This window comes from Pieris napi, chromosome 6, assembly GCF_905475465.1.
Source record: "Pieris napi chromosome 6, ilPieNapi1.2, whole genome shotgun sequence".
NCBI classification, from domain to species: Eukaryota; Metazoa; Arthropoda; class Insecta; order Lepidoptera; family Pieridae; genus Pieris; species Pieris napi.
In genome coordinates, this window is record NC_062239.1 from 12,870,423 (window position 1) to 12,897,415 (window position 26,993).

The window sequence follows — 26,993 nt, forward strand, 5'->3', positions numbered from 1 at the left end:
TAATAAAACTTTTAATGTATTAAATCCCTTTTTTATATTGTTAGTGTAATTTTTTCTACTAACGTAGAATAAAATTTTTGAAAAGATTTTTATCTTGTTACACTTCTAACGTGTGTACAAACGTTTATTTTTTAATGATAAATACGTAAGAATTTTCATTGTTTAAACTGCATCTGAGAGGGATGCCTGAGTCTCACACGAGTGTTGCAAAAGACCACGGCAAATAAAATATTATTCATTTAATTTAATATTATTAAATAATCTTTCTTTCATGATTATTAAATACATTATTCGTAATGTCACTGGTATGGACGCTCGTGTTTGGGTAAGTTTTTTATTTTAATGAATTTTAATTAGGCTTAAAAGAAAACCAGAAAATCGGTAACAATCTAAATCGTCTTCATTTAAACTTTATTGTTTTTACTTTTTATTTAAGATCAATTTATAATTAAGGAAACTTAATTTAATTTCTTGTACAAAGTGCTTAAAACTTCAGAAGTAGGTCATTCTTATTCTCTAAACTCTTGTCTTTGTCCTACATTTGAATCTATAGCGAAAAACGACGTTTTAAAATATTTAATTTTTCATGATTATTTAATTTAAATTATAATTTATTAGTAACGGAATATTATGAATGTGCAATAAATCTAGTCATTTAGTAATCATTTACTCTTTATGCTAGTAGAGGTTCTACAATTTTAATGACCTAACCCTCTAGAATATTTCTTAGATGAAAGTGAAATCTTTTAACTGTCCACGACCAACTAATGCTTAAAATGCCAATTAGACGCCGAATGATTGTTTTATAATTTAACCCGTATTTAACCTGAAGTAAACGAAAAGTCATTAGGTAATTAAGAAATTAATTTTGTGAAATTAATTATCTTCTCCATCCATTTGCGCATATAGTAAAAAAGTTTCACTTTGGACTTCTCGTCAAGTATTAAAATAAACACCAAATTCATTTTAAATTTTTCAAATTATTTATTTGGATTTTAATAAGTGTTTCCAGTTAGCTAATAGCGTCCGTGTGTAACAAGTGATGTTCTCATCAAATTAAAGTTAAAATAATTATTATGTGACATGAAAATAAGCTTTTTAACACATTTTTTTTTTTTGACAATTCAAACCAATTGACCTAGTCCCATGCTAAGCTGGTGAAGCTTGTGTTATGGGTACTAGGCAACGGATATACATGCATATTATAGATAGATAGACATATAAATACATATTTAAACACCCAAGACCTAAGCACAACACCAAATGCTCATCACATCGATGTTCGTCTCAGCCGGGGATCGATTCGGGACCCATGAATTCGCAGTCAGGGGTACTAACCACTAGACCAATGAGCCGTTCGATGAATGACGAATTTAATTAGTTAAGTGAATTTTTAATAGGACTCGAATATGTTTTTAAACAATACAATGTTAGACCACTTTTAAGAGGCAATTCAAGAATAATGGAACTGTCGTAAACTGAAAGTTGCTGATTTAAGTTAGTTCTTTTTAAGTCTTCTCAAGTAATGAACTAAATGAAATCAAAATATTATTTATTCTTATCAATTCTTGATACAACAGGAACAAGACACCTAAAGAGAACTAAGCCTTTTAAGTTACTAAATCTAGTATAGTGAATATATGCGGTATCTCGGACACACGAACATAGTGTCGAAAAATTTATATTAAATATATGTTATAATGATCAATGAATCTTAGAACTTAGAATTTATTATAAATACATACTTTGTTATATTTTTTGTATAAATAGGTAAAACTGTGCTTTGTTTATGTTTTAATGTGTATTCCGTTTTTGGCTTTTGTTTACAATGTAATTGTTTGGATATTGTTTAGTGCGTAGCTGTAGGAATACTGTTGAGGAAATAAATAAATAAATTATAGAGCTAAGACGACAGTTAAAGCTATTCACTAGTATTATAAACTTAAGTCAACATAATATTATTATAGAGCTAAGACGACAGTTAAAGCTATTCACTAGTATTATAAACTTAAGTCAACATAATATTACTTATTAGACATCATTATTGTATAGCCTAGATTGTAGTTCTTGTACAGACGCACTATCTTTTGTGAACTTTATTCTAGGAATAAAATATATTCATAAATAAACCAATATAAAAAGTAAAACTAGGCAACGCAAATTAGTGGCGTGAAAATTTGAATGTTTTCAAATCAAAAATGATTTATAGTGTGACAATGAATTTCACGAGATCTTTTGTTGAATCTGTAACGCGTCGTTACACATTAGGGTCAAGTAAAATTATTCAAATTTAACATGATGTGAAAATATTGGACCTTTGTGTAAATCAAATATCTAAATTAGGTCGCATTGATTAGCAGGCCCGATCATTTGCCACCAATAAAGTGGCTGACGGAGCTAGAATCTAGGCTAGATCAAATAATCGTAGAATATATTAATAATACTCCCTGATACAAGATTACGAGAGAAAAATTTCGAAATATTTTTTTTTAATGTGTTGTTGCATTAAAATTCATAAATTGCATGCTAGCTTTTGTAGAGATTGCTTGAGTTCTGACAGTTTAGACTGTCTTAAAAAAATACAGTTAATACTTCGACTTAAGTATGTGAAAAGAACAAATTAAAAAATACTAGATTGTCGTTTATTTTTTTGCATTATTTATTGTCTCTTTCACTTTAAATGTTGTGCACACTTGTCATTGATGCACATGCATGTATTGTATTTTGTATGTCGTCTTTTCTCTGTAAATGTATGTGTTTCTTTTTTGTGCTTTTTTTAAATAAATAAAAATATCTTTTATGTAAAAAGGGGGAAACTATACAGGCCAATTTGTGGTTTTTAAAGAAAGGTACATGAATAGAAAATTTCCCGGACCAAATACCAAAATAAATTAATTCCTATTAAAATATGAATATCTTGACATTCGTAAACTTAAGGGTCTGGTAGTTTCAAATAATATAATTTAATACAATATAATATTAAATTGCCTTAAGTTGCGACGCGCAAATTTCGTTTATTTGTGGTAAAACCAAACGTCAAATTCACGTATTCAATGTCTGATTAAGTTGATTCAATTGGTTCAATTCTGTCACGCGATATAAGTTGTAACAAGATTGTGTTTCATATATATTATGTTAAGCGTAAAATTAATTTATCGCAAAGTGATTGCGATAAAATATAACATTCGCTTATTTCGACAAATGCGACAAAATAACCATAGATTACTTAATTAAAGGGATTATAAAAGATAAAAGTTAAAATTATTATAAAAGTAAATTACACAAAAAAGAATTAAAATAAAATAAAATATTCTTATAGTTTCCAATGTTATTCAGGAACACAGCTGGTATAATCGAGGTAAATTTGAATGTTTACTATCTATGCCCGACGCGGTTGCCGATATCTATACTAATAAATGTCATTTAATTTAGAATTTGGTATTATATCACAACCAATATTAACTATAAGTGGATACTTTAAGTTCATACTTTAGCAATAATTCATGTGAATTACGGTCTCCATTGATTTGACGCTTTCGCAGACACCTATTTAACTTAGACGGTTTATATCGTTTTTTTTACATAGTTTTAAAATTAAACACACACAAGCATAGCTTAATGTATACCTGTTGATTCGATTTTCCTACGGTCAAATGTTCAAAAGTGTACACTGTGTTACCTATTTGAATAAATGACTTGACTTGACTAGATATAGTTATAATGATACTTACAAATCTATGTTTAGATTTTCTAAAGTCATACTTTAAGTAGGTTTTCTAATTTTTCCGATCACGATTTTTTAGTAACCTTCGATTGTGAGTAAAATTTACAATGTTGAATATATGTTCAAATGTATAATGTATTACTAGTTAATATTTAGTAACCAGCACTGAAGATACCACTGAAAAGCTGTGTACAAGTGTACTTCTTCTAATAATAATAATTACATTAAAACACTATTTCAATCTTCTTTTTGGTATCTGTGTGCCCTTTTTTTGGCAAAGGCCTCCTAAAAATCCCGCCATTCCTCTCTGCACTGTGCCACTCTCTGACATGTACCACTTCCTGTTTCTTTAATTTGGTGTATCCACCTTCTAAGTGGTCCTCTTTTTCGCTTGCTGTCTTGTGCACCAGTTTTAGTACTTTTTGCTCCACTTTTCTGTTCCTCTTGCTATGTACCCCGCCCGTTTCAACTTTAGTTTATTTATTTTTATTGTAACATCTGCTACCTTAGTTGCTTTTCCTAAAGCTGTATTTTGTGTCTATTCTTTTCTTCCCTATCATACATCTTTCCATCGACCTTTGATTCACCTGTAGCTTCGTATGCTGCGCTTTAGTAGGCGCCCAAGATGTCTTATAATAGGACATAATATATTAATAAGATGTGCAGACATGTCCTTCTACTGTGGTTTACTACGTCTTTTTTATATAAATCCGACCATTTTTTTATTATTTAAAGTAATACTCAGCCAGTTGCATATAAATGAAATGTATATTACTATGTGGAACCAGTTGCCCACTGAAGTATTTCCGAACCAATTTGACTTAGGGTCCTTCAAGGAAAGAGCGTACCAATTCTTAAAAGGCCGGCAGCGCGCTTGCGAGCCTTCTAGCAGTGCGAGTGGGCGGTAGTATCACTTAACATCATGTGAGCTTCCTGCGCGTCTGCCTCCTGTAACATATAAATGAAATGTATATCATCATCAATATCATCAATATACAGCCCCTTATGGGTTTTATCCTCCTCAAGCATATTTTGCCATCTATTTCATGCTTCTTCCGTCCAACTTGGAACACATATTGTTTCGAGGTCTTTGACAACTACATCGCACCATCGCAGCCTCGCTCTACCGAATTTTCTCTTGCCACCAGGTTGGGTGTTCAGTAAGAACCTTGGGGTTCTGTAGTCCGCCATTCAGTGCACGTAAAACCTTTTTTAGATTCCTAAACCTAAACTCCGTCGACAAGAAAATGCCGAAAATCTTTCCCCAACTGTTTTCTCTACGTTAGTGAAGTAAACGATTATACAATAATTATTGTTACAGATTTTGGTTGGTGGGAAAATGCAGTTTACAAGACTTTCCACCCAACTTTAAATTTGGCGCCGCTTCGGCTGCATACCAAATTGAGGGCGCGTGGAATGTAGATGGTAAGTCATGAATTTCCAAGACTATACAATGTTAAAGCATTTAAAAAAACCGCTACAACCTTTTTACGTTTGGGCCTCAGATTTCGGTATCAGTTTCATGATCACTTGTTATTTTAAGAGGCAAGTAGGCGATCACGGCGAGGCGGCCTCCTGTGCCTGACCAAACGCCGTCGACTTTTTGGGTCTAACGCTTGCTTTCCTCACGATGTTTTCCTTGACCGATCAAGCGAATGTGAAATGCGATAATATACGTAGACAGAATGTCCATTATTGCAGAGCGGGTATTGAACTGGTAGTACTTTCGTAATTAAAGCATAATATGTAATATAAGAATTTAAAAAATATTGTGGAGAATGGACAGTAGGTACACCAAACCAGGTCCTCGATTAGTCTTACCACTGATTGGCCGGCCAATTAGCGGCCGGAATATATTCGTACGTCATATTATAAGTCTCTCAGTTATTTTGTAAGCGCAGATTATAGCTATAATACCATACATCGTGATGTTAATGTTCCTACAGTAAACGTCCAGTCCACTATGAAACACATCTCTTCCTTTGTTTTGTTTCCTTTTTAATCAAATATTACTCTATGTGAAGCCCTAGTAATATTAAGGATTTCTAATTAAATTATAAGTTTTATTTTAATAAAAATTGTTTAAAAAAATTGCTATTTTTTTTAGACCTCCGGTTGCAACCAACATAATTGAGCCTTCAAACTGAAATAACGTTTCTCCTTTTGGTCTCTAAATATATGTTTTAGTTACTGAGACGTCCTTGGTAATTAATTATTTGGGTTTTAGGCAAGGGTGAAAGTATTTGGGATAGATTGTTACACAATCACCCAGAAACGATATCTGATAGGTCTAATGGTGATGTTGCTTCAAACACCTATAATTTATGGCGTGAAGACATAAAGCTGGCTGCAGAGCTACGTCTAGATTATTACAGGTGAAGTATAAACAATGCTTGTTTTTATTTAACAATTTGCAGTTGTATTATCTATTTCACTGGCACAAAGAGACAGCAGGGAAAGATCCGAAAAGAATACGGAAAGAAATACATTTGTATTGGTAAATTAGGAATCTATATTTCTTTATACTTTTTAGATTTTCAATATCATGGCCGCGAATCATGCCGACTGGCCTTCCAAATAACATAAGTGAAGCCGGATTAAAACATTACGATGACTTTATTGATGAATTATTGTTCTATAGCATTGAACCCGTTGTAACCATATACCATTGGGACTTGCCTGTTAAGTTACAGGATTTGGGTAAGATTATCACGTGACCATATCGCTTGTATGTACTTAAACCAATTCAATCGTTTTGGTGGTTAATTTAACCAGTTGTTTTAAAACAATCTTAAATAGATAAATTCAAATAACTCTACAACGAAATCAAGCAAATAAAACACGTAATATTAAAACTAATTTCTCAAGTTTTTTACGGCATTATTAAATTTAATTGAACTTTATTTATATAACAGACTATATATATATATATATATGAGGTAAATTATGAATAATTAATAATTATTTATATTTCACAAAAAATAGTTAAAAATATCTATTTTAAGGCCTTATTAAAATAAATACTCGGTAATTAAGATAAAACTCTGTCTGTGTATAATCTTTAAGGTAGCTATGAGATTATGTAATGAAATTAATAATATTATCTTACTTTATAATATTGTTAATCTGTTAAGAACTAAACAAATTAAAATTGTATTTTAATTTTTACATAAGTCGTTGTTTCCTGGGATTCTGTTATATATGTTTTAATAATATAGTCCGTTTATTTCCAATTTTTACAAAAGTTACGGTTTAGAATTGTTTAATACGATGTATTTCTTGTTATCCTAATATCCTGACATCCTTCAGTACCATTGATCGGAACCCCTTCACGGGTAAAGGCCTCCTCCAGCTTTTTCCAAATATCCATGGCTTTCTTACTTCATCATCTTCCTGCAATCGCTTCTTTATCTTGCCAAGGTGCCATAAAAAAGGTGTATTCTATACACCTTTTTTATGGCACCTTCTTCTCCTTCTTCTCCTTGGGCCTTTCTTATTACATTTGTTTGATTTAAAATGAATGATTTATTACCAAAAAGATCATGATATCAACTTTGCTGGTAGTTCGTTTCATACGTAACATTATTTTGTTTTTAACTAACTTATCCTTTTGATGTCTTTGTTTATTCTTTCTCGCTTGTATTTTCCCTACCTTTTACTTGAAATTGGCATAAAGTTAAAACTATATGCCATAAAAAGCTACGTATGCAGTATGTTGTCACGGGTCATATAAATGTACGTAGCTTATAAAACAAAACGCTAAAGATCTAAAAACTGATATAATTAATTAGTGCTAATAACACTTACATTATAAAAAGCATTCTCTTGTAGGCATCTATCGCATCTATCTATAACTATCATGCCAAGCTTCGTACACACACACACCATGTCCGTTGTCAATCCGCGTATGTGTGGTGAATTTGGATAAACCTGATTTGGAGTTTATTGTTACAGGAGGCTGGACCAACCCTCTCATAGTAGACTGGTTTGAGAGCTATGCAGACATTCTTTTCCGTAACTATGGCAACAGGGTTAAAACGTGGATAACAATTAATGAGCCTATCGTGATATGCGACTTCAACTACAACTCAGGTGCTTTCGCTCCAGATATTCAGGAGCAGGAATTGGCTCCATATATTTGCAATAAAAACGTTTTAATGGCACATGCCAAGGCTTATAGACTGTATCAGAGGGAATACAGGGAAAAATATAATGGTGAGAAAAACATACTGTTTCTTGATTTTATTTGGTTGGAGTAGGAGATCAGCCGTATGTGCTTGATGGATATCGTCAATTGTTGGTGTCTTACCCAACCTTACCTTCCTCGAGATATTTGCCTATGAGTATCTTCATGCCGTGAAGAAAGAGAGAGCCGTACAGCCCTTGTGGGCCTTAGTATTTTTCCCCATTGCAATCTATCTCGTGCTTCTTGCGTCCAACTTCGCACACATTTGAAGGTCCTTGTAAACTCCATCCTACCAACGCAGCTTCGGTCTACCGACTAGACAGGAACTTCGTCACTCTCTACATTTCTATATTATTATTAAGGAAAAATACACTGCATTGTTAGAATTCCACTCTAAATTTATGCATTTGAACCGGCTTTGACAGCAATAGATTTTCTTTCTGAGTGGGCAATTATCTCTTCCACTCCGCACCTGTGAAATAACGTCAAATTAAACCAAAATGTAACCTTCACCTTTCAACGTCAGTTCAAACTAATAATTTAGTGCTTCAAAATGTTCCATTTAGTTCTCAAATCAAGCACGGATGAGGAAGTAACAATAAAACAGCAACTCCTTTATTATTTTTTAAAGGTTTTTAGATAAGGTTTTTAGCTGTATACCAAACTCCATGTGACATTTCAAAGCAATTCATTTTAATTACATTTGAATGCATTACCCTACTTCTTTAAGTCTTCATTTACTTTTACGATCTTTTTTGTAGGTAAACTTTCACTAGCTAACAATGTTCTCTGGATAGATTCGAAGGAATCACCACGCGATGATGAGTTACGAGACCTTGGAAGGGAACACATGGTAGGCAACCCATATTAATCTAAAGAAATATGGTATACAAAACCTATTTAACGAAAAAACTTTTTAGTTTTCATTTGTTCTTTAATGAAACCAGTGGCTAATATGACTTAGTGTTGCCATTATTAATAATTACATGATATATTATTTCCGGCAATTCATTTTTTTAATATATTTAATGTACACTTAAAATCATTACAATTTCGATTAGATAAAAATTCCTATAAAAAAATAGTTGGTATTATAAATTGGTAATAATTCGGTAATAAACTATTTAGAAAATTATTCCATTCATTCAAGATTGGTAGATATTCACACCCAATATTCAGTCGAGAAGGTGGATGGCCTCCAAGCATCGAGAAACTAATGTTAAGAGTTAGTTTGAAGCAAGGATACAACGAATCTCGACTTCCTTCTTTCACTGAACAGGAGAAGGCTTTTGTAAAAGGTAACTGGGAATTCTTACACAGCTGTTGCGTGTAAAACATTATTATAACGTGTCATAATTTTATAATGTCAACCACATTATAAAACTATGAAAACAAGATAAATTTCTTTAAAAGTTTTGGTTTTAATAATACATAGGGTGTTTTATATAAGTGATACCTAAAGCCAACAAAAAATAATTAGTTCAACAAAGTAAATAAATAGTTCCAATTAAAAACATCAAACATTTAATCAATCTATACGTATAAATTATATTTGAGAGATAAAATTATTGATTGCACAAAAAGTCAATACCATTGTAATTAATATAATAATGATAATTTTTTAATTACTACATAGAAACAATTATAAGGATTGTAGTAATTTTAAACATGGACATTGATCGTAATTACAATAATTACTACTTCTTGCAAACCTGCTATTTTCAAAGTCACTCGACAACAAATATACAAATTGCGATATAATAATAAAAAAGTTAAATTACAGCTTAAAAATCGATCAAAATCGATCATAATTAATAATAATACCACATATATTTCTAAATATTTTTATAGCTTTTTGCCGTTTGTATTAAATTAGTATTTCAACTAAACAATTTAACGTTTATGACTAAAGATATCACATCATGCGAAACAAAGTATGTATTTTCGTATACTTTATTGTTCTCGTAAACTCATAAAGTATAGAGTACAATTACCTGAAATAAAGAACAATACTTTATTATAAATTACGGCTCGCAACCCTAGTTATATATGAAGATAAATGTAAATTTTAGGCACAGCAGACTTCTACGGCATGAACTATTACTCAAGCCGGCTCATCAGGCAAGCGTTACCAGGAGAAAGGGGCTATTGGTTTTCGAATGGGTCGCCTGAGCTTGACGCTATGTTGGAACTGCCACCAGGAGCGAAACACACCTCTATTGATATGCTACCGGTACGCTTACAATAGTATTATTTTGTTTGTAAAGCTATTACCTAGGTAACACTGAAAATGTTTAGAAAATGTCATGTAGAAAGTTGCCAATACTTTTATTGTTTTTCGAAGTAATCCTCTTTGAAGTTCTTTCCCCTCTACACATCGTCGCATTCGATGGAGGAGGAATGATCTTAATGAGGAAAATATAAGTAGAACAAAGAAATCTCAGGCCAAGTTTATATCCCTAAGATTTTTTCAAGCGCAATTGTTTTTACAATTTAACAGTTGACACTTATTATACTAGCGGCCCGTCCCGGCTTTGCACGGGGACAATTATTTTTGTAAAAAATTTTGTAGATATAGTACTGTTCTTTAATAGTGTGGAACATTTTTTTATTCAGTCATCAATAGTTTTCGCAGCGCATGCGATGACAGATATTTTATAGGCATTTATTTACACATTGGGTAACATTATCATAGTTTCAGTAGGGATCCATATTTTTTCTTGCAATTAAAATAACCTATACTAATCAGTGATTGATGATTCAAATGATGAAAGAATTTTTAAAATCGGTTCATACAAATCTTGCCTCTTTAGTTAAGATTGATGGCTTGAAAATCATCCTGCAGAAGAGGGCTATTCGTGCAATCTAAAATTTAAAATGTAGGGAATCTCTTAGAGATAAATTCAAGGAAATTAATATACTTACCTTTCCCTCGCAATATATTTATGAAAATATTATGTATGTATACAAAAATAGTGATAAGTTTACTAGAATAGAACATACGCACAATGTTAATACACGGAACAAACGCAGGCTGCAATTTCCCCGTACTAGACTATCTAAAGTTAGTAACTCTTTTTTGGGGAAAGGGATACTCTTCTTTAATAAAATCCCAGAGGCTCTTTTATCTCTGCCTTTCAATAAATTTAAGAAATGTATTAAAGAAAAGCTGTGTAAAAAGGTTTACTATAAAGTCAACGATTATCTAGTTGATAAAAGGGCCTGGGACTAGTGCTAGACAGGCTACCTCTAATTAATTTGCGATAATTGTTTTAAAATAAGTGTTGTTTGATGATTTGATATTTTAAAAGAGTACCGAGAGTTTTTTACGCCGGCTTTTTCTCTCGGCCTACACCCTCTGTCTTCTTTGCCGATGAGTAGGGATGCCTACAAATTCAAATTTAATGACGTGGAATAAGTGATACATGTATCTTATGTTCCATAATAAACATATTTTATTTTATTTTTTTAAAATGACTAAAGTTTAAGTTACTATTTCAGATGTTCCCAGAAGGTCTAGGAAAGATGTTATTATACTTAAAGAATACTTATGGTAACGTAGACTTTCTGATCACAGAAAATGGTTACCCTGGGTGGCAAAGTATCAATGATATCGAGAGGGTCCAAAGTATTAGGGCTCATTTAGAACACGTAAGTACTAATGCTCGTACCATAGACATTGTACAGAAATCCATTTGCCTCAAATAGGCAAAAGTGTCGCCAGCCGGTCCATGAACGAAAGTATTGTAGAATGAGAAAGAAAATTGTACGGTGAATGATGAAATTTATAGCGTGAATATAAAAAAGTTATTGACAACACAAATATCAGTTCAAATTAAAGTTAATACAAGAAAGCCGAATTTGCTGCAAATACGTATAGTTATTGCTTAGTATTTTGTTTTTATAATAATAAATGAAAAAATATTAAAAAGGCTGTGTACCTACACTAATTGTAAACAAAGAACACAAGCAATAAATAATTGAATCTCTACGATATCATTTTAATACGTATTGTCCATTTCACTGTTTAGTTCTTATTAAGTGCTCTAATCTAATCCAATCAGTTTTGCTTTTCTTAATTTTTTTCTAGATCGTCATTTACTTTTGTTGTTACCTGACAAAAAATTACTTAATCCTAAAGCAGGTTTATAAGTAAAACAATCTGTCAACTATTGTATCTCTTAATTTCTGATTTTTTTAAGAAGGCTCTAAATGCACGAGACATTTTATGTTTAAATTTGTGGCAGCAGGCACCTTTAAGAGTCGCCACCTACAGCAATGAAGAAAAGAATGCGACTGAGAAGAGAGATTTCTTGATCCTTCTAGAAACAATTATTATTTCGCTGTAATTCGAAACCACGATCATATATTAAATCTATTCGTTAAATTTTGATTCTCTCACTGGGATAATTGCTACAACTGACGTTACGAGAATAATTTTCGATAACAGGGGATTTAATAACTTACTTTCAGGTATTGCTAGCTATAAAGCATAATGTGAGCGTCATCGGTTATACCTACTGGTCGCTGCTGGACAGCTTCGAATGGATTTCAGGTTACGAGTTAGTATCTCAGTGACATTTTATTCTATTGTATTGGGTCCCTAATTTCCTTGTTTTATGGAGGGATAGCAATAAAGCATAAATTGAATTAAAATTCAGAATTCCCTTTGCACTAGAGCGGCGCTAACGTCAACTCAAGCGACCCAGCTGAATATTCTAGAGTGGATATTATGATCAGCGTAGCATTCGTTTAAAACTGTCATATAATAAAGAAAAGTGCTTGACCCCTGCTGACAGCTGTAGGTCGAACAACTTCGATTTTGCCGCTTTGAATGATATAGTTTCGCCCGCATTTCCGGCTGATTATGCCGCAAAACGAAAGAATCTAGGGGTAAAGAAAGTGATGAGGCGGCGATAGATAAGAATTATAGAGTGATAGTTAACCTGACAGTGAATCTGTGGAGGGTGCAAGTTCAACATGGGCACTTTGTTTTTTATAGAACCCGTAAGATGTTTATCTAATTTGGCCAAAATCGTCTCGAGAGCGCGGTTTCTGCAAGCGAACAAGACCTTGTCTCAGTGCACGGGGTTAAGTAATTTAAAATAAGTCGGAGTTTTACCTATGAATAAACTAATGTGAATTAACAGAAACATTCCCGACTTTTCAGATCGACCTTTGGCCTTTACAGTGTGGACTTCGCTGACCCAAAACGCCGGAGAAAGCCGCGGCTTTCAGCAAAGTACTACGCGTGTATTATTAACAGCCATTCTCTTAATATAAGTCATGAATGTACAAAAAATATGGATCTTATAGGTTATAACGCGAATCGTGGTCACAGAAATTCGTTCATAGATTATTTATTGATTGTCTCACTTGTAAGGTTATTAAATCATTAATATAAAATAGGTGTTTATATCCCTTACTTGTAAGTTGAAATCATATTTGAGTTATCTTTTGCTATAGATAAATTAAAAATGCCATAACTTCTCTTTCTGCACCTACTCTTGAGTTGGAAACTAGGTACTTCACAATACTTTGAATTCCTTTGATTTCCCGCCAAACAACGTCAAACAGACAGACTACAAAAGAACTGTAATAAATTGTTTTTTTTAGTTATTCTCAATTCCAAAGGATATGTTCTTTTAGCATATGCAGTCGTATTACCTAACGTTTTATTAAATACGTAATTCATAATTTTATTTGGTCACACTCGCTCGCACCCTTTCAATTGGGTAAGTATACAATAAAAAAATAAATAAAAATATTAATAAAACTTTATTTCTTAAAAGATTTCTCTAATTGCAATAAAGACTGGTTCTTTCCCTTTCTTTTTTCTTTCTTCAATTCACCCGTTTCTAATGCTTTCTTCATAAGCTGAAAAAATATAAATACATTTCAATACTAAAAGCTACATAACTAGTGAGAACTAGACTAGCAATAGAATCGTAACCATGGTATGGATGCAATGCTAAAAATATAATTTATTTAGAGGACAACATTTTTATACTATTACGAGTTTTTTTTTTTGGAGTTTATGGCCTGGTATCTAGACCTTTAGGCCAATACTATTACGAGTTTCACAGGAGTGGCACAGAGTAAAAGGAACAAATCACAGACAATACAAAATGAATGAAAAGTGACAGTGACATTTAAAAGGCGCGAAATTTGAATTAACATTTAGTAGCGATACAGGTTTTGCTTGCAGACAGAAAATGTAACTGTAGTACTTTCTAATACTATTTGAATACAAGATAAATAAAAAACTAACTTCTAAGGCTTTCTCCTCAGTGGCTGGCTGCAAAGCGTTGACATCATTCAACGTGGGATACTTGTAGGAGAAGCCTTTAGGGAAAATCGGCTGAGACAGCATGCTCTCTAGCCGTTTCTTTTTGTTGTGGAGCTCTCTATCTAACTTCGGATCTATCTCCTTTACCGGTCTGATTTATTTTGTAAGTTAAATATTTGATTAAATCGCTTTTAACATATTAAACATTAGTGCATTGTAGTGTGACGTCTTATATTTCTGAGTTATTTTAATATACAATAGATCCCATGAGTCTTCGCTACGAAGGACTTGTGTTAACCTGTTTTAATTTTTAATAAAAAATCAAACCAGGAGTCATGTAACCAAACTTTAGTTATAAGGGCATACGAAATGTTAACAAACACTTGTAGCCAATAAAATGTAAAACGTCAGTTTTTCTAGTAATAAATGAGCCCTTTAGTTTTTTATACACTCATAAATTGTAATATACATTCTCGTTTCTAATAATGTACAGGCCGACTAGACTCATATTCTTTATAGGTACCAAATGTGTCACTTAGATTTAAGAACCCTTTAATAAATTCAGTTTTTTCTTACTCTAGCGTTTAAACCCCACTACCCCTTAAATTGTATGTCATAAGCTTGTTTAGTCTTGTTTTAAACGACATTTGACACTTAGCTTTGACCAATGTGTTTCATTTATTTTAACAACAACCGCTACCGAACTTAACCCAGGATATGTTAACCACTAAGCCATGTGCCGGAAACGAACTCGCGAGCCCTCGGGCAATAAGTGTCCATGGGCGGCGGTATTACATAACATCAGATGAGCCTCCTGCCCGTTTGCCCCTATTCTATAAAAAATGTAATAAAGGATACACATCATCGTCATCAATAATAATATCCATTTCTCGAGCGGCCTTTTCCCGCCAACCGAGGGCCTGTGTCGATCGCCGCTTGCGCAACTCCAACACTTCTATTTCCCGAGCTAGGTTAATCATTTCTTTCAGTACTGTTATACTCGATGTTGGTATTGGGAAATTCGCTAGTTCCGTTGCTGAAAAAATTATTAAACATTTTTATTTGCATTAAAATTAAAATATCTCTAGAAGTCGAAAAGTTTCGATTTAGTCGGATTTACTAATAAATTATATTTTCTCTTAATTCCTCACTCATTTAAAGAAAGAAAACATGTATTATACATAATAATACATACAATGTTTATGGATAATAATGTAAAATAAATACATTTATTGATGGATTTCAAAAATTTCGGTGCTTCATTGATATCTACAAAGGCGGGCGTTGAAATTATGCACTTTCTTAATGAAACAAAGAAGTCTTGTATTTCTATATTTTTCTTAGCATTTCATCAAAAATCGAATTTTATTTTAACCTATAGATAATATTAAAACTCAGATGTTTGCCAACTAGTATGTAAAACAGTAGTGTAAAGATATATTTAAAACGGTTGGAGTTACGGAGTGAGAATGATTTTACTACGAAGTACTCACTTTTATTAAGCGTCCTACATAATTTCGAGTAGGTGTACGCTTCAGATGGCTCCATCATGAGGATTGTGAGCCCTTCCTTGTGCGCACGAGCTGTTCTACCACTTCTGTGTACGTAGTTCTAAAATGCAAACCAATAAACCCCTAAAGACTAATAACTTCCATATTTTTGCAATGACTACATCCGCCAGAGTGTAGTCATGGGCAGACTGCGGCGGTCCTCTACTACGCATTAACAAATTCTAAATGATATATAATAATCGTTAAATATATAAAAGGGATCGCATTGCTTCATTAACATTCGTCATAAAGAAATCTACTACACAATGTAACAATGGCCGATAACCTACTCGCGAGACCACTGGCATTGAGAGTGACCATAGACGGCGGTATCACTTAACATCAGGTGACACTCCTGCCCGTTTCCCCTGTTCTATAAAAAATATATATGTATATATTATTCCAATTATGTATTGTTTGATAAATTAATGATTGTTTTCAATTTCAACATTTAATCATGTTTTATACAGACTACCCTCAATAAAAATTATTTTCCATACTACCTATTCTAAATTTAACAAATAGCCATACCTCAGCAGTCTTCGGTACTTGGTAGTGAATCACGTGGTCAACGTTGGGTATGTCCAAACCTCGAGCGGCCACGTCTGTTGCTATTAGGACTCCGTGCGGATCATCTCTAAACCTATAAGTACATATAAATATAAAATAAATATAAAAACTAACTCGATACAAAGCTACCACAACAAATAACTACCCAAATATGAAAATTGCTACTGGTGCGGTCGATTTTACCGAGCTAGTAAGCAAAATAAACCTTCGAACATATAACAAAACACTAAGAATCATGTACTTAAAGTAAACACAAATTATAGAGGGAGCAACTTTATGGTTAGAGCGGCGAACAAATTTATTTCGACCATGATGAATGAAGTACATTGATAACCCTGTCATTGTCAAGTAATTAAATTCTGTTCTTTCTTTTTTGTTTTACACTAAAAATATTTGGCATGTTTACCTTCTTATTTTATAAAAAAAAAACTATATGTGAAGATTTGTAATTGGCCCATACTCAAACTCAAACTCAAACTCAAACTCAAAATATCTTTATTCAAGTAGGTAACCATGTACACTTTTGAATAGTCAAGTTAAATTAATCGTAAATTTACATTTACTACCAGTTCGCAAGTCAAGGGCGTAGAGCGGGTAAGAAGAACTGGCAAGAAACTTTCCGCCACTCTTTTTAATCGCCAAGTATTGTCATACAAATTGTTTGAACTGGAGCAATTCAATCCCAAGGATTAGGATCATTTAAGTAGTCCTCAAATTTATAAAAAGCTTTGTTGATTAATTTTCGTTTAACGAGGACTTTGAATTTATTTAGTGATAATTCTCTAATTGCGCTTGGGAGTTTGTTGTAAAAACGAATACAATTTCCATATAAGGAGTGGTTTATCTTTTGGAGCCTGGTTGGTCGTACACTCAAATTAGTTCTATTTCGCGTATTATACTGGTGAAAGTCACCATTTGTTTTAAAATCGTTTATATTTTTTTGGACATACAACAAGGCTTCAAGAATATATTGACCAGATAGTGTCATAATATTTAATTCCTTAAACTTATTCCGTACCGACTCCCTCGGAGAAACACAACAAATACCCCGAACAGCCCGCTTCTGCAGCACAAATATGGATTGAACCTCTGCAGCAGCACCCCACAATAAAATGCCGTACGACATAACGCTATGAAAGTAGCTATGATACACAATTTTAGCCGTGTCCTCATCAGTAAACTGTCGGATTTTCTTTACTGCATATGCTGCAGAGCTCAGCCTATTCGAAAGAGTCTCTATGTGTGGGCCCCATTGGAGTTTACTATCTATTGTTATGCCTAGAAAAACAGTTTTGTCAACAAAGTTTAGTTCACTGTCCTTAATTTTCAGGTTACCAATATCTCGCTTTACGCTAGTAGTTGTAAATCTAATACATTTTGTTTTATTCTCATTAAGCAATAAGTTATTTACATTAAACCAGTTAACTATACGAGAGATAGAATTGTTTACATCGTCCAATAATACGTTATTCCTATTCACTTTAAATAGAAGTGAAGTGTCATCAGCAAACAATACCATCTCATGAACTTCGCTGACAAAGAATGGGAGGTCATTTATGTAAATCAGAAATAAGAAAGGCCCGAGAATCGATCCTTGGGGGACGCCCATTGATACCTGCGAACCCGGAGAGGTGACTCCATTGACATGAACTCTTTGGATCCTTCCCTTTAAATATGAATTCATCAGGCTGGAAGCTTTGCCATCAACGCCATAGTGTTGAAGCTTTCCAACGAGTATATCAGGATGAACACAGTCAAAGGCCTTTGACAGGTCACAAAAGACGCCGACTCCATCATATGATTCTTCCCAGGCGTTAAATATGTCCGAAATCAACTTCACACCGGCATCGATTGTGGAGCGACCCTTAGTGAAACCATACTGTTTATTATGTAAGAGTTTATTTTTATTAAAATGTAAAGAAAGCTGGTCTAACATTATCTTTTCAAAAACTTTGCTCAACGCAGGGAGCACGGAAACAGGTCTGAAGTTTGACGGATCAGACTCACTACCTGCCTTGAACAACGGTGTAATCTTACTTAATTTCATTTCGTCCGGAAAGACTCCACAATCGATACAGCTGTTAAAAATTATAGACAATTCAGAGCTTATTACATTAATAACGGAATTTAAAATGACTGTTGACATACCCCATATATCTTTACTTTTTTTTAAATTAATAAGCTTAAAAGTTTTAACGATATCATTACAAGTTATATGTTTAAACTGAAATTTAATATTACATTCAGGTACACATTTTTCTAGCAATGAGATCGCAGCAGCAGGTGAAGAATCTAGGGACTTGGTCGTATTTAGTGGTACATTTGTAAAGAACTCTTCAAAAGAAGAAGCCACCTCTGGGTCAGATTTTATTAACTTCCCTTTAACTTTTAACATATAATCAGTTCGTTTGTCAGACGTTTTACCTGATTCTTCATTTATTATTTTCCAGGTAGCTTTTACTTTATCCATGCTATTTTTTATTTTTGAACTTAAATATTGAGACTTTGCAGTTTTGCAATCTTTTTTGAAATTATTTGAATACAACCTAACATATTCCCTAAATTCCACACTAGTGTTATATTGCATTTCGTCATAGATTTCATATAATTTTAACCTTTTCCTATGTAGCTCCTCATTTGCCCAGTCACAGAAACTTGTTTTCTCAGAGACCAATAAAGTCTTTTGAGTAAATACTTTCTTGAATTCATCAATAAATGATCCAAAAAAAGTATTGTATAAATTATTAGGGGATGAGTTGCCACACAGAAATGGCATTCTATAGACCAATGCTTCTCTAAATCTGTCCAAACGGTCATTTGTAATAGGAGTTATCACAATTTTCTTCTTTTTACATGTTTTTTGTTTCCTTAATTGGAATTCAAACCATTGACCAGTGTGATCAGATTTAAATCTATTGAAAATACAAACATTCAAAGGGGCTATGTCACTATATATGTTATCTATACAAGTTGCGGTGCTAGCTGTTATTCTTGTGGGTGAATGAAATTGATTTATTAAATTGTATGAACGAAAAAGACTAAGTATGCGTACACTTGAATTAGAATGACAAAGTAAATTGACATTAAAGTCCCCACACACAATTAGCCCTTTATTACACTTTACTAATTTACACAATATCTCCTCTAATACATTTTCAACATTATTATAGACAGCTGATGGAGGACAATATAGACATACAACAATGAATTGCTCCAGTTCCACACAGGAGATTTCAATAGTTAGTTCTACAGAGAGGCTGATAATATCCTTTCTTTCTTTGCATTTAAGTTTTTTACTTATTAGGATTAATGAGCCACCATGAATTGCATTTTCTCTGCAAAACACACTACCAACCCTGTGGTTACAAAAATTAAACAAAACTTCATATTTTTTTAGCCAGTGCTCTGTTATGCACAAAAAGTCTATTTTTTGACTATTCAAGAATAGTTCAATTTCTAATTCTTTATTTTTCATCCCCTGTATATTTTGATGAACCACAATAATTTTTTGGGAATGAATTTTATCACATAATATACTTACCTTATTATTGCAAGAGTGGTGCTCTGTTGTCCTATTATCTAATTTAAATAAATATTATTTGGAATTTCTTCCAAGGTCTTATAATCTAATGCTTGCTCAATAGAAGCAAGGGGTCTAGCCAAATTCTTGGCTGTCATCTCTATAAAATATGATAGCGAAACAGCTATCTGTCTTTTTAAGAAAGCAGGTAGGTAATAATATCTACCCTTTGTAATAAAAAACTTTTTTGTATACCTATTGGTATCTATGACACAAAATTTATCATTATACATTGCCAATGTATGCAATGTTTGATTAAGAATATATCTTGTGTCATTTTCTTCCTTAGGAAAGCTTTGGCTATAGGGAAATGTAAACATAACAATCCTCTTAGAGTCTAAACAACAAAGTTTTTCATATAATACTAAAAGATCATGTTTATTTACATTTCCCCTGTTCCCTATAAAAATTATTAAATTATTACATTTATCATTGTTTTTGATTATATGATTTTTCACAATGTTTTTAAATGTGGCATTGGGATAGCAGCTGTTTATAAATGTTTGGCCGTCATTTAATTGTACAATAGTACCCATGTCCTTACCCATTTCATCGGAATACATTAAATTCCTTTCTTTTGCCTTAATTTTTTCCTTTAACTGAGTGTTTGTTGTGGTGTAGGTGAGGCTGTGAGTGTGTTGTGATGTCTGTGGTAATTGGAGGCTTTTATAATTGCAACCATAAGTTTTATTCTGTAATTGCTCATAACATTCTGCGGTGTAATTAGAAATTTGAAGCAGATCTTCCATTGCAGAAGAATATTTTTCTACCATACATTGTGATAATGTCAATTGTCATAATGTTATATATTATATATATTTTATAATCTATCAATCTTCTGAATAAATAAATAAATATATATTTTAATATACATATCTTAATTAAAATTTGCTCCACACACATATTTAATTAAATTAATTCGAAAAAGAAAAGTATACATTACCTCTCCAAATTTTTCAATCTCTGCCTTTGAGGCATACTCGCGTGAAGCGGTAATGTGCGACATTTCAGTAAGGTCAATATTTGTACCAATCTGAAAGAATAGGACTATCAGTATACCAAAGATTTCCATAGACACATCAAAATCTATGCTATTTCCGCTAAAAAAACACCCTTTGTCGCTACTCCTCTTTTCGAAAACACTCTTCTTAAAGCCACAGCCAGCATTGGAATACTTGGCGTTGACATATCGAACGACGTTCAGTTTCGCGGTCACTTGGAGGGAAAGGCTAAATTAGCCTCCAAAATAATACGAAATTCCAATTTTTCAAGGCAGTTTTTGTCGCGCACAACCACTATGTGGAACCAGCTGCCCACTGAAGTATTTCCGAACCAATTCGACTTAGGGTCCTTCAAGAAAAGAGCGTACCTATTATTAAAAGGCCGGCAACGCACTCGCGAGCCCTCTGGCATTGAGTGTCCATGGGCGGCGGTATCACTTAACATCAGGTGAGCCTCCTGCCCGTTTGCCCCCATTCTATAAAAAAAAAAAAAAAAAAATATGCTCACCGTTTGACACTATTGATAGAGTTACAAAACACTATGGTCCTGCCGGGATGACGTCTCAATATATAATAGAGGTACGCGTCCTTCTGCTCCAATGAGCACGCTATACGACACTCAGTTAAGGTCTCAGCTGTACCTAAAATTGTATTAAAAGAAATGGTAAAAAACTTGAGCACAAGGCGATTAAACCTTACAAAAGCGTGTTTAAAGGTCGGTAACGCATCCAAATGGTACATGGCCTGAAGGCTCCATTGACATAAAACTAAACCTGTGGCGCTGAAACCCTTTCTCTTATTCTCAACTTTTAGTATCTGTTTCGTGATATTTTCATTCTCAATAATAATAATCTGAGTCGTAAGTTTTTGGATAGAGATTCTTGCACCGTACAGGTACATATCAATGTAATGTATCATCTTCTAGGGTTCTTAGAAAAGTCCCCTATCTTTATAAAAAAAACAACTTCTGCTATTGGGAAATAAACTTTTTGTAAGTAAATAGCATTAACTCTAGCATTTAATGTTATTTAATCATTGAATATATGCTCTGTTTTGAGTTAAGCAACAAATAAAAAAAATGGAGTCATACTGCTATCCGTTTATTTAAATATGTCAAGCGTTAGTATAACTTGTGAATGTGTCAAACGTAAAAAAACAATAAATTTAATAACAGGAACTTAAGCCATAGATTATAAAAACACCATAGACTTATTTTCACTTACCTAAATTCTGCGTAGTAATGTCAACAACTTTGGGGTCTGTCATACCCAGCATTGTGACAAGCCTTTTAATCTTCTGCTGCGGCGTCATCTTCTCTATTTTGCGGTTAATTATTTTACCTCGTTTTGTTACCTACAATTATTTAATTAAGTTAAATATAAAATATAATTTACTAAGAGAAACTTATTGCCCGTTGTACGTGTAATAATTATTGTTTCGCCGAGAATATATCCCGGGGATTTCCGTATACACACTGAATCACGCACGAACTTTCCTTATTTAAAAATTTGTAAATACCCTACTTTTATAATTTTTGAACAAATATTGTATGTTAAGTGAATTTAATAAAATATAATTGTTACCTTTTTTCCTCTCATATGTGACGGTAAATCATGTACCATTGTGAGGGTAGCTGAGAAAACGAAATTTTGTCTTGCATTTTTGTAACTCTCCTCCAAATTGAGTCTTTCCAACAACGGTTCCAACTCATCAAAATGGCCTCGTTCTATCATTCTATCCGTTTCGTCTATAGCTAAGAATCTACGGACAAAAAGTAAAATAATGGAGGTAGAAACTCAAAAGATGTAGACAAAAAATTTAAACTATAGTTTGTACTTCACTATTAAACCTTTACTTGTTTAAGCTATTGCGGAATATGATTAAATGGAGTATTAAGGATATCCATAGCGCTAAATAACTCACTTTCACACCATCACACAGCACAGTAGAATTAGGTATTACATATTTAATAATTTTTATTGAATTTTTCCTTTCGTAAATGTTTGAACCTTTTTGTATATAATATCATGTATTCCATCTTTGGCTATATGTTTAGTTTAGTTGTTTTAGATTTAATTTATGTTAGCTGTATTACAAAATACGTAAAATAACCATGGCAACAAATAAGGCACTTACTATACTTTTTATGAGAATTTATTCTCAATTTATATGACTAGCAATCAGAAATGTAATATGATTAAATTAAAACAATGATATAAACAATAAAAGCAAAATACATATTAATTAAAAATATCTTCTACAAATATATTATTAATATACATACTTGACAGAAGGCAATTGTTGTAAATGTGGTTCTCCTTGGTTCACCAACTCCCACAATCGACCTGGTGTCGCTACAACTACTTCTGGAGATGCTTTTAGAACACGCTCTTGCTTCACAGCCGCCATTCCACCCACTATTGTTGCAACTCTTATGCCTAAAATATAAAAAAAATAAATTTAATTAATAAACTTTTATTCCGTTTTTTTTAATTTGTTAATTACATGTGAAGACTAGGCATATAGATCGTTTAACCAGACTGCCACCCATAAATAAATAATTTTTTCAAGTAGTCAAATCCAATGAAACATATAAATAGAGGTAGTAATTAATATAAATATCAAGACAAGTATTTATTTATTTCATAATCCCACAGCTAACAGAAAATATATATAAAAACAAACAATTACACTAAAAATATAGCTAAAGATGGAATACGTAATATTTTCAAAAAGGTTCATACATTTACAAAAGGGAAAAAATAATAAAAAATATTCAATACATTTAACTAAGTTAGTTAATACATAATTTGGCTGTGGTGTGTGATCATGTAAAAGTGAGGGCATGTATGTGAACGTGTATGTGGGGTATGCTCATGATGCAGTTGATTTTGCATGGATTTTCTTACTCATCTAAACCATATTCCGCAATAGCTAAAACAAGTCAAGGAATAAATATTGGTTGTAGATAAGCATATCAAAGTGATTTTTTTTAAATAAACTGTCAAAATGAATTTGTTAAAACTATAGTAGTGCATACAAGATGACAGAGTAAATATAATGGATTTATAGACCTTTTTATAAACATACTATAGACTGCTGACCACAACTGCCATTATCGAAAAAACAGTGACTGACAAAATAGATTTCTACTTTTTATTAAAAGAACTTCATTCATATACAAAAATATTACTAAAGGTTGTGTTTCTTGTTCTGCAATTGGGGTCCCTCACATTAATATAATGTAACTTACCAGTATATTTAGCAACAGCAATCAAATGTCGACTGATCTGAATGGCCAATTCTCTAGTAGGTGTTATTATTAAGGCATACAGTGGTTTTCCCGTCTTCACTAATGCTTGTTGGGGTATATCAGAACCTTCAAGTACTTTGACGCACCCAATTCCTTAAATAAAAAAATATAAAGGTGCGTACAGACTATATAATATAACATGTTATACAACATTGCTATACAACATGTTTCAGATAATGTGGACACTGAATGTTATAAAACATGTTATAATAACATGTTATTGATATGTATGCTAGGACGAACCCAGCATTTACGTTTTTTTGTTTTTCTTTTGTTATTTAAAATGGTTATATTGCATTGTTATTCTAATGTGTACAGTATTGTTTTATGTTATAATGTTGAATAACAAGGTTACATAATGTGGACGTGTTATAAAACACAAGTTATATAATATGTTACATAGTCTGTACGCACCCTAAGAGTTACAAATGGCTTTAATAAACGCTTTTATTAGAGGCAATTGAATGAATTCTATTTAGAAAAATATTTTGTTTTTGGTTGTGACAGTGAGAGTGGGGACATAGTGCTGAGTCCCCAATAGAGACACACATACCTGTTTCATCTTTATCCACTTCATCAATTCCATCCTGTTCATCAGATCTTATGTCTAGATTACTTTCATCATTTTTATTTTCATCATCACTCGATGCCAAATCATCAGAATCAAACATTTCTGATAAATGTACATATTCATGATCACTATCACTATCATTTCCTTCATCTACTTCAATTGGTTTTTTGAACGGGATTTCTATTTCTTCAACAAAATCATCTGATTTATTAGGAGTATTTTTTTTTTCATTTCCAGCATTATCTTCATTACTTACATTATCACTTTCATCACCACTACTGTAACCTTCTGATGATTCCTTTGCCTGAACTTTCTTGCTATTTTTGTTGTTTCTTCTAGTCCTTTTTTGTGGTTTTTCATTGATAACTATCTGTTTTTTCTTCACTGAGGTTTTTTTAAATGGTATTTCATATACATCTAAATTTTTTAATTTAGCCTTTTCTTTAAGCTTCATGATACCAGAGAGAATTGGCAGACCAAATGCAAGTGTCTTTCCGCTACCAGTTTCTGCTGCTCCTAGAATGTCTCGCCGTCCTATAAACAGAATGTTGGTTATTGAGAGTAAGGAAAATGAAGTACCTTAAAATATCTGTATGTGTTTTGTCATAAAATTATGATAAAACAATCTATGAGATTGTATAAGTACATATAGTACTGAAATAGTCGCAGACAGACTGCCACATCTTATTTATTTAAGGTATATAAAAGGTACTATATTATATATATATATATTATTTTATATAAACTAAATCAATTTACCATGAATTGCTGCAGGTAATGATAATTGCTGTATTTTTGTTGGCTGTTTAAAACCCAGCTCCATTAAAGCTTTTACAATTTCCTCAGGCAACTTAAACTCAGCCCAGGTCAACATATCTTCAGGTGTTAATTCAGATTTGTCATCTTTTATATTCTCGCCTAGTTTAAGTTTTTGTTTAGAAATATTTTTAGTAGTAGATTTTTTTACACTTTCGACTTTGATTTCTGATTGAGATTTATTTTTCTTCTTATTCTTATTCACTGTGACTTCATTAGTTAATGATGGACTGACTGCTTCACAAGATTCTACAATAAAACCATTGCTCAGTTTAATTTTTTTATTTGGTACACAATTTTCTTTCTCTGGCTTATTTTCTTGTGTCTTTCGCTTTTTTGGTTCCTTTTTCTGGAAAATGTAATATTTTCTATTAAAATAACCAATAACATAAAGATATTATAGATTAACAATTATTAAACAGAAAAGCTTAGGCAACTGTTTTAATCAAACATCAATGAATAAATACAGAATATATTGCGTACATGTTTAAATTGATAAATGACCATTCCATATATTTAAGCCTGTATTTTTAGATTAAAGGTATTAAACATACATTTCTGAGGACCCTGAAGCATGCTTGTTTAAATATTTATTCCTGCAATACCATCTAGATCATTATTTAATGCAATAGCCAGATCATTTAACTTAAACTTATAGAGCTCGCATACTGTACCTTTTTGGTTGTTTTATTGCCTTTATCCAGACCATAATCGGTACACTCTTCTAAGCCCACAAAACCTTCGAATTTATCCGACATATTTACGGGGAATCCTTCTAATGAAACACTTTGCCAATTCATTGTTTTTATTTTCTTAGACATTTTAAAATGAAGAAGTTTCAGAAGGATATCAATTAATATTAAAAATAAAATAAGAAACACTGGTATAACCTTAAAATTATAAAATCAAACTACCCGGAATATTTTATATTATAGCTGAAAACATATGTTATTATCACTAATCACTGCAACGTGATTGTGACAGTGAAGTGTGAAAATTAAATGTCAATTGAGATTTGAGAACCATACTCTGTGACTTGTAGTCTTGTGGACAAACTCAAGGTGAGTATAAATTAAGCACGAACTACAAAAAACTATAAAACTTTAACAGGGCTTCACCGATTAGCGAAAAGTTTTCACTGTAATTTGTAATTATATAAAACCAATACAAAACTTCAGACAACCTTAGCGATGTTTGACATGAACAATATTTCTGAATATGATTTTGTAAACTTTGGCTTGGCTTATAATAACATCTCTAAATACGTAATTCAGTTAAATGCTGGTTCTTTATGTAAGGATAATCAACGAACTTAAAAGTAAAAAAAAAATACATTTCCTTCACAGTTCACTAATCATTATTTAAATTATTTTATACAGATATATAATATATT

At 32.3% G+C, this 26,993-nt stretch overlaps 2 protein-coding genes across 2 annotated transcripts; one reads left to right on the top strand and one right to left on the bottom strand.

Annotated features, from left to right (window-relative positions):
* The first annotated feature begins 221 nt into the window (after positions 1-221).
* LOC125050230 (myrosinase 1-like) lies at positions 222-13,746 on the top strand. The gene is made up of 11 exons (XM_047649932.1): positions 222-325; positions 5,046-5,149; positions 5,952-6,099; positions 6,258-6,424; positions 7,679-7,939; positions 8,672-8,763; positions 9,061-9,208; positions 9,983-10,143; positions 11,412-11,561; positions 12,384-12,472; positions 13,081-13,746. Exons 1-11 carry the CDS (start codon positions 297-299, stop codon positions 13,307-13,309), a joined length of 1,578 nt encoding a protein of 525 aa, XP_047505888.1. The 5' UTR covers positions 222-296; the 3' UTR covers positions 13,310-13,746.
* LOC125050228 (ATP-dependent RNA helicase DDX24) lies at positions 13,670-26,511 on the bottom strand. Its single transcript, XM_047649931.1, has 14 exons — positions 26,275-26,511; positions 25,544-25,949; positions 24,767-25,318; positions 24,154-24,306; positions 23,185-23,338; positions 22,484-22,661; positions 22,124-22,253; positions 21,409-21,541; positions 20,843-20,932; positions 16,281-16,392; positions 15,693-15,810; positions 15,058-15,235; positions 14,182-14,350; positions 13,670-13,787 (listed from the first exon to the last, which is right to left on the bottom strand). The coding sequence occupies exons 1-14, from the start codon at positions 26,419-26,421 to the stop codon at positions 13,689-13,691; spliced, it is 2,619 nt and encodes an 872-aa protein (XP_047505887.1). The 5' UTR covers positions 26,422-26,511; the 3' UTR covers positions 13,670-13,688.
* Positions 26,512-26,993: the final 482 nt, after the last annotated feature.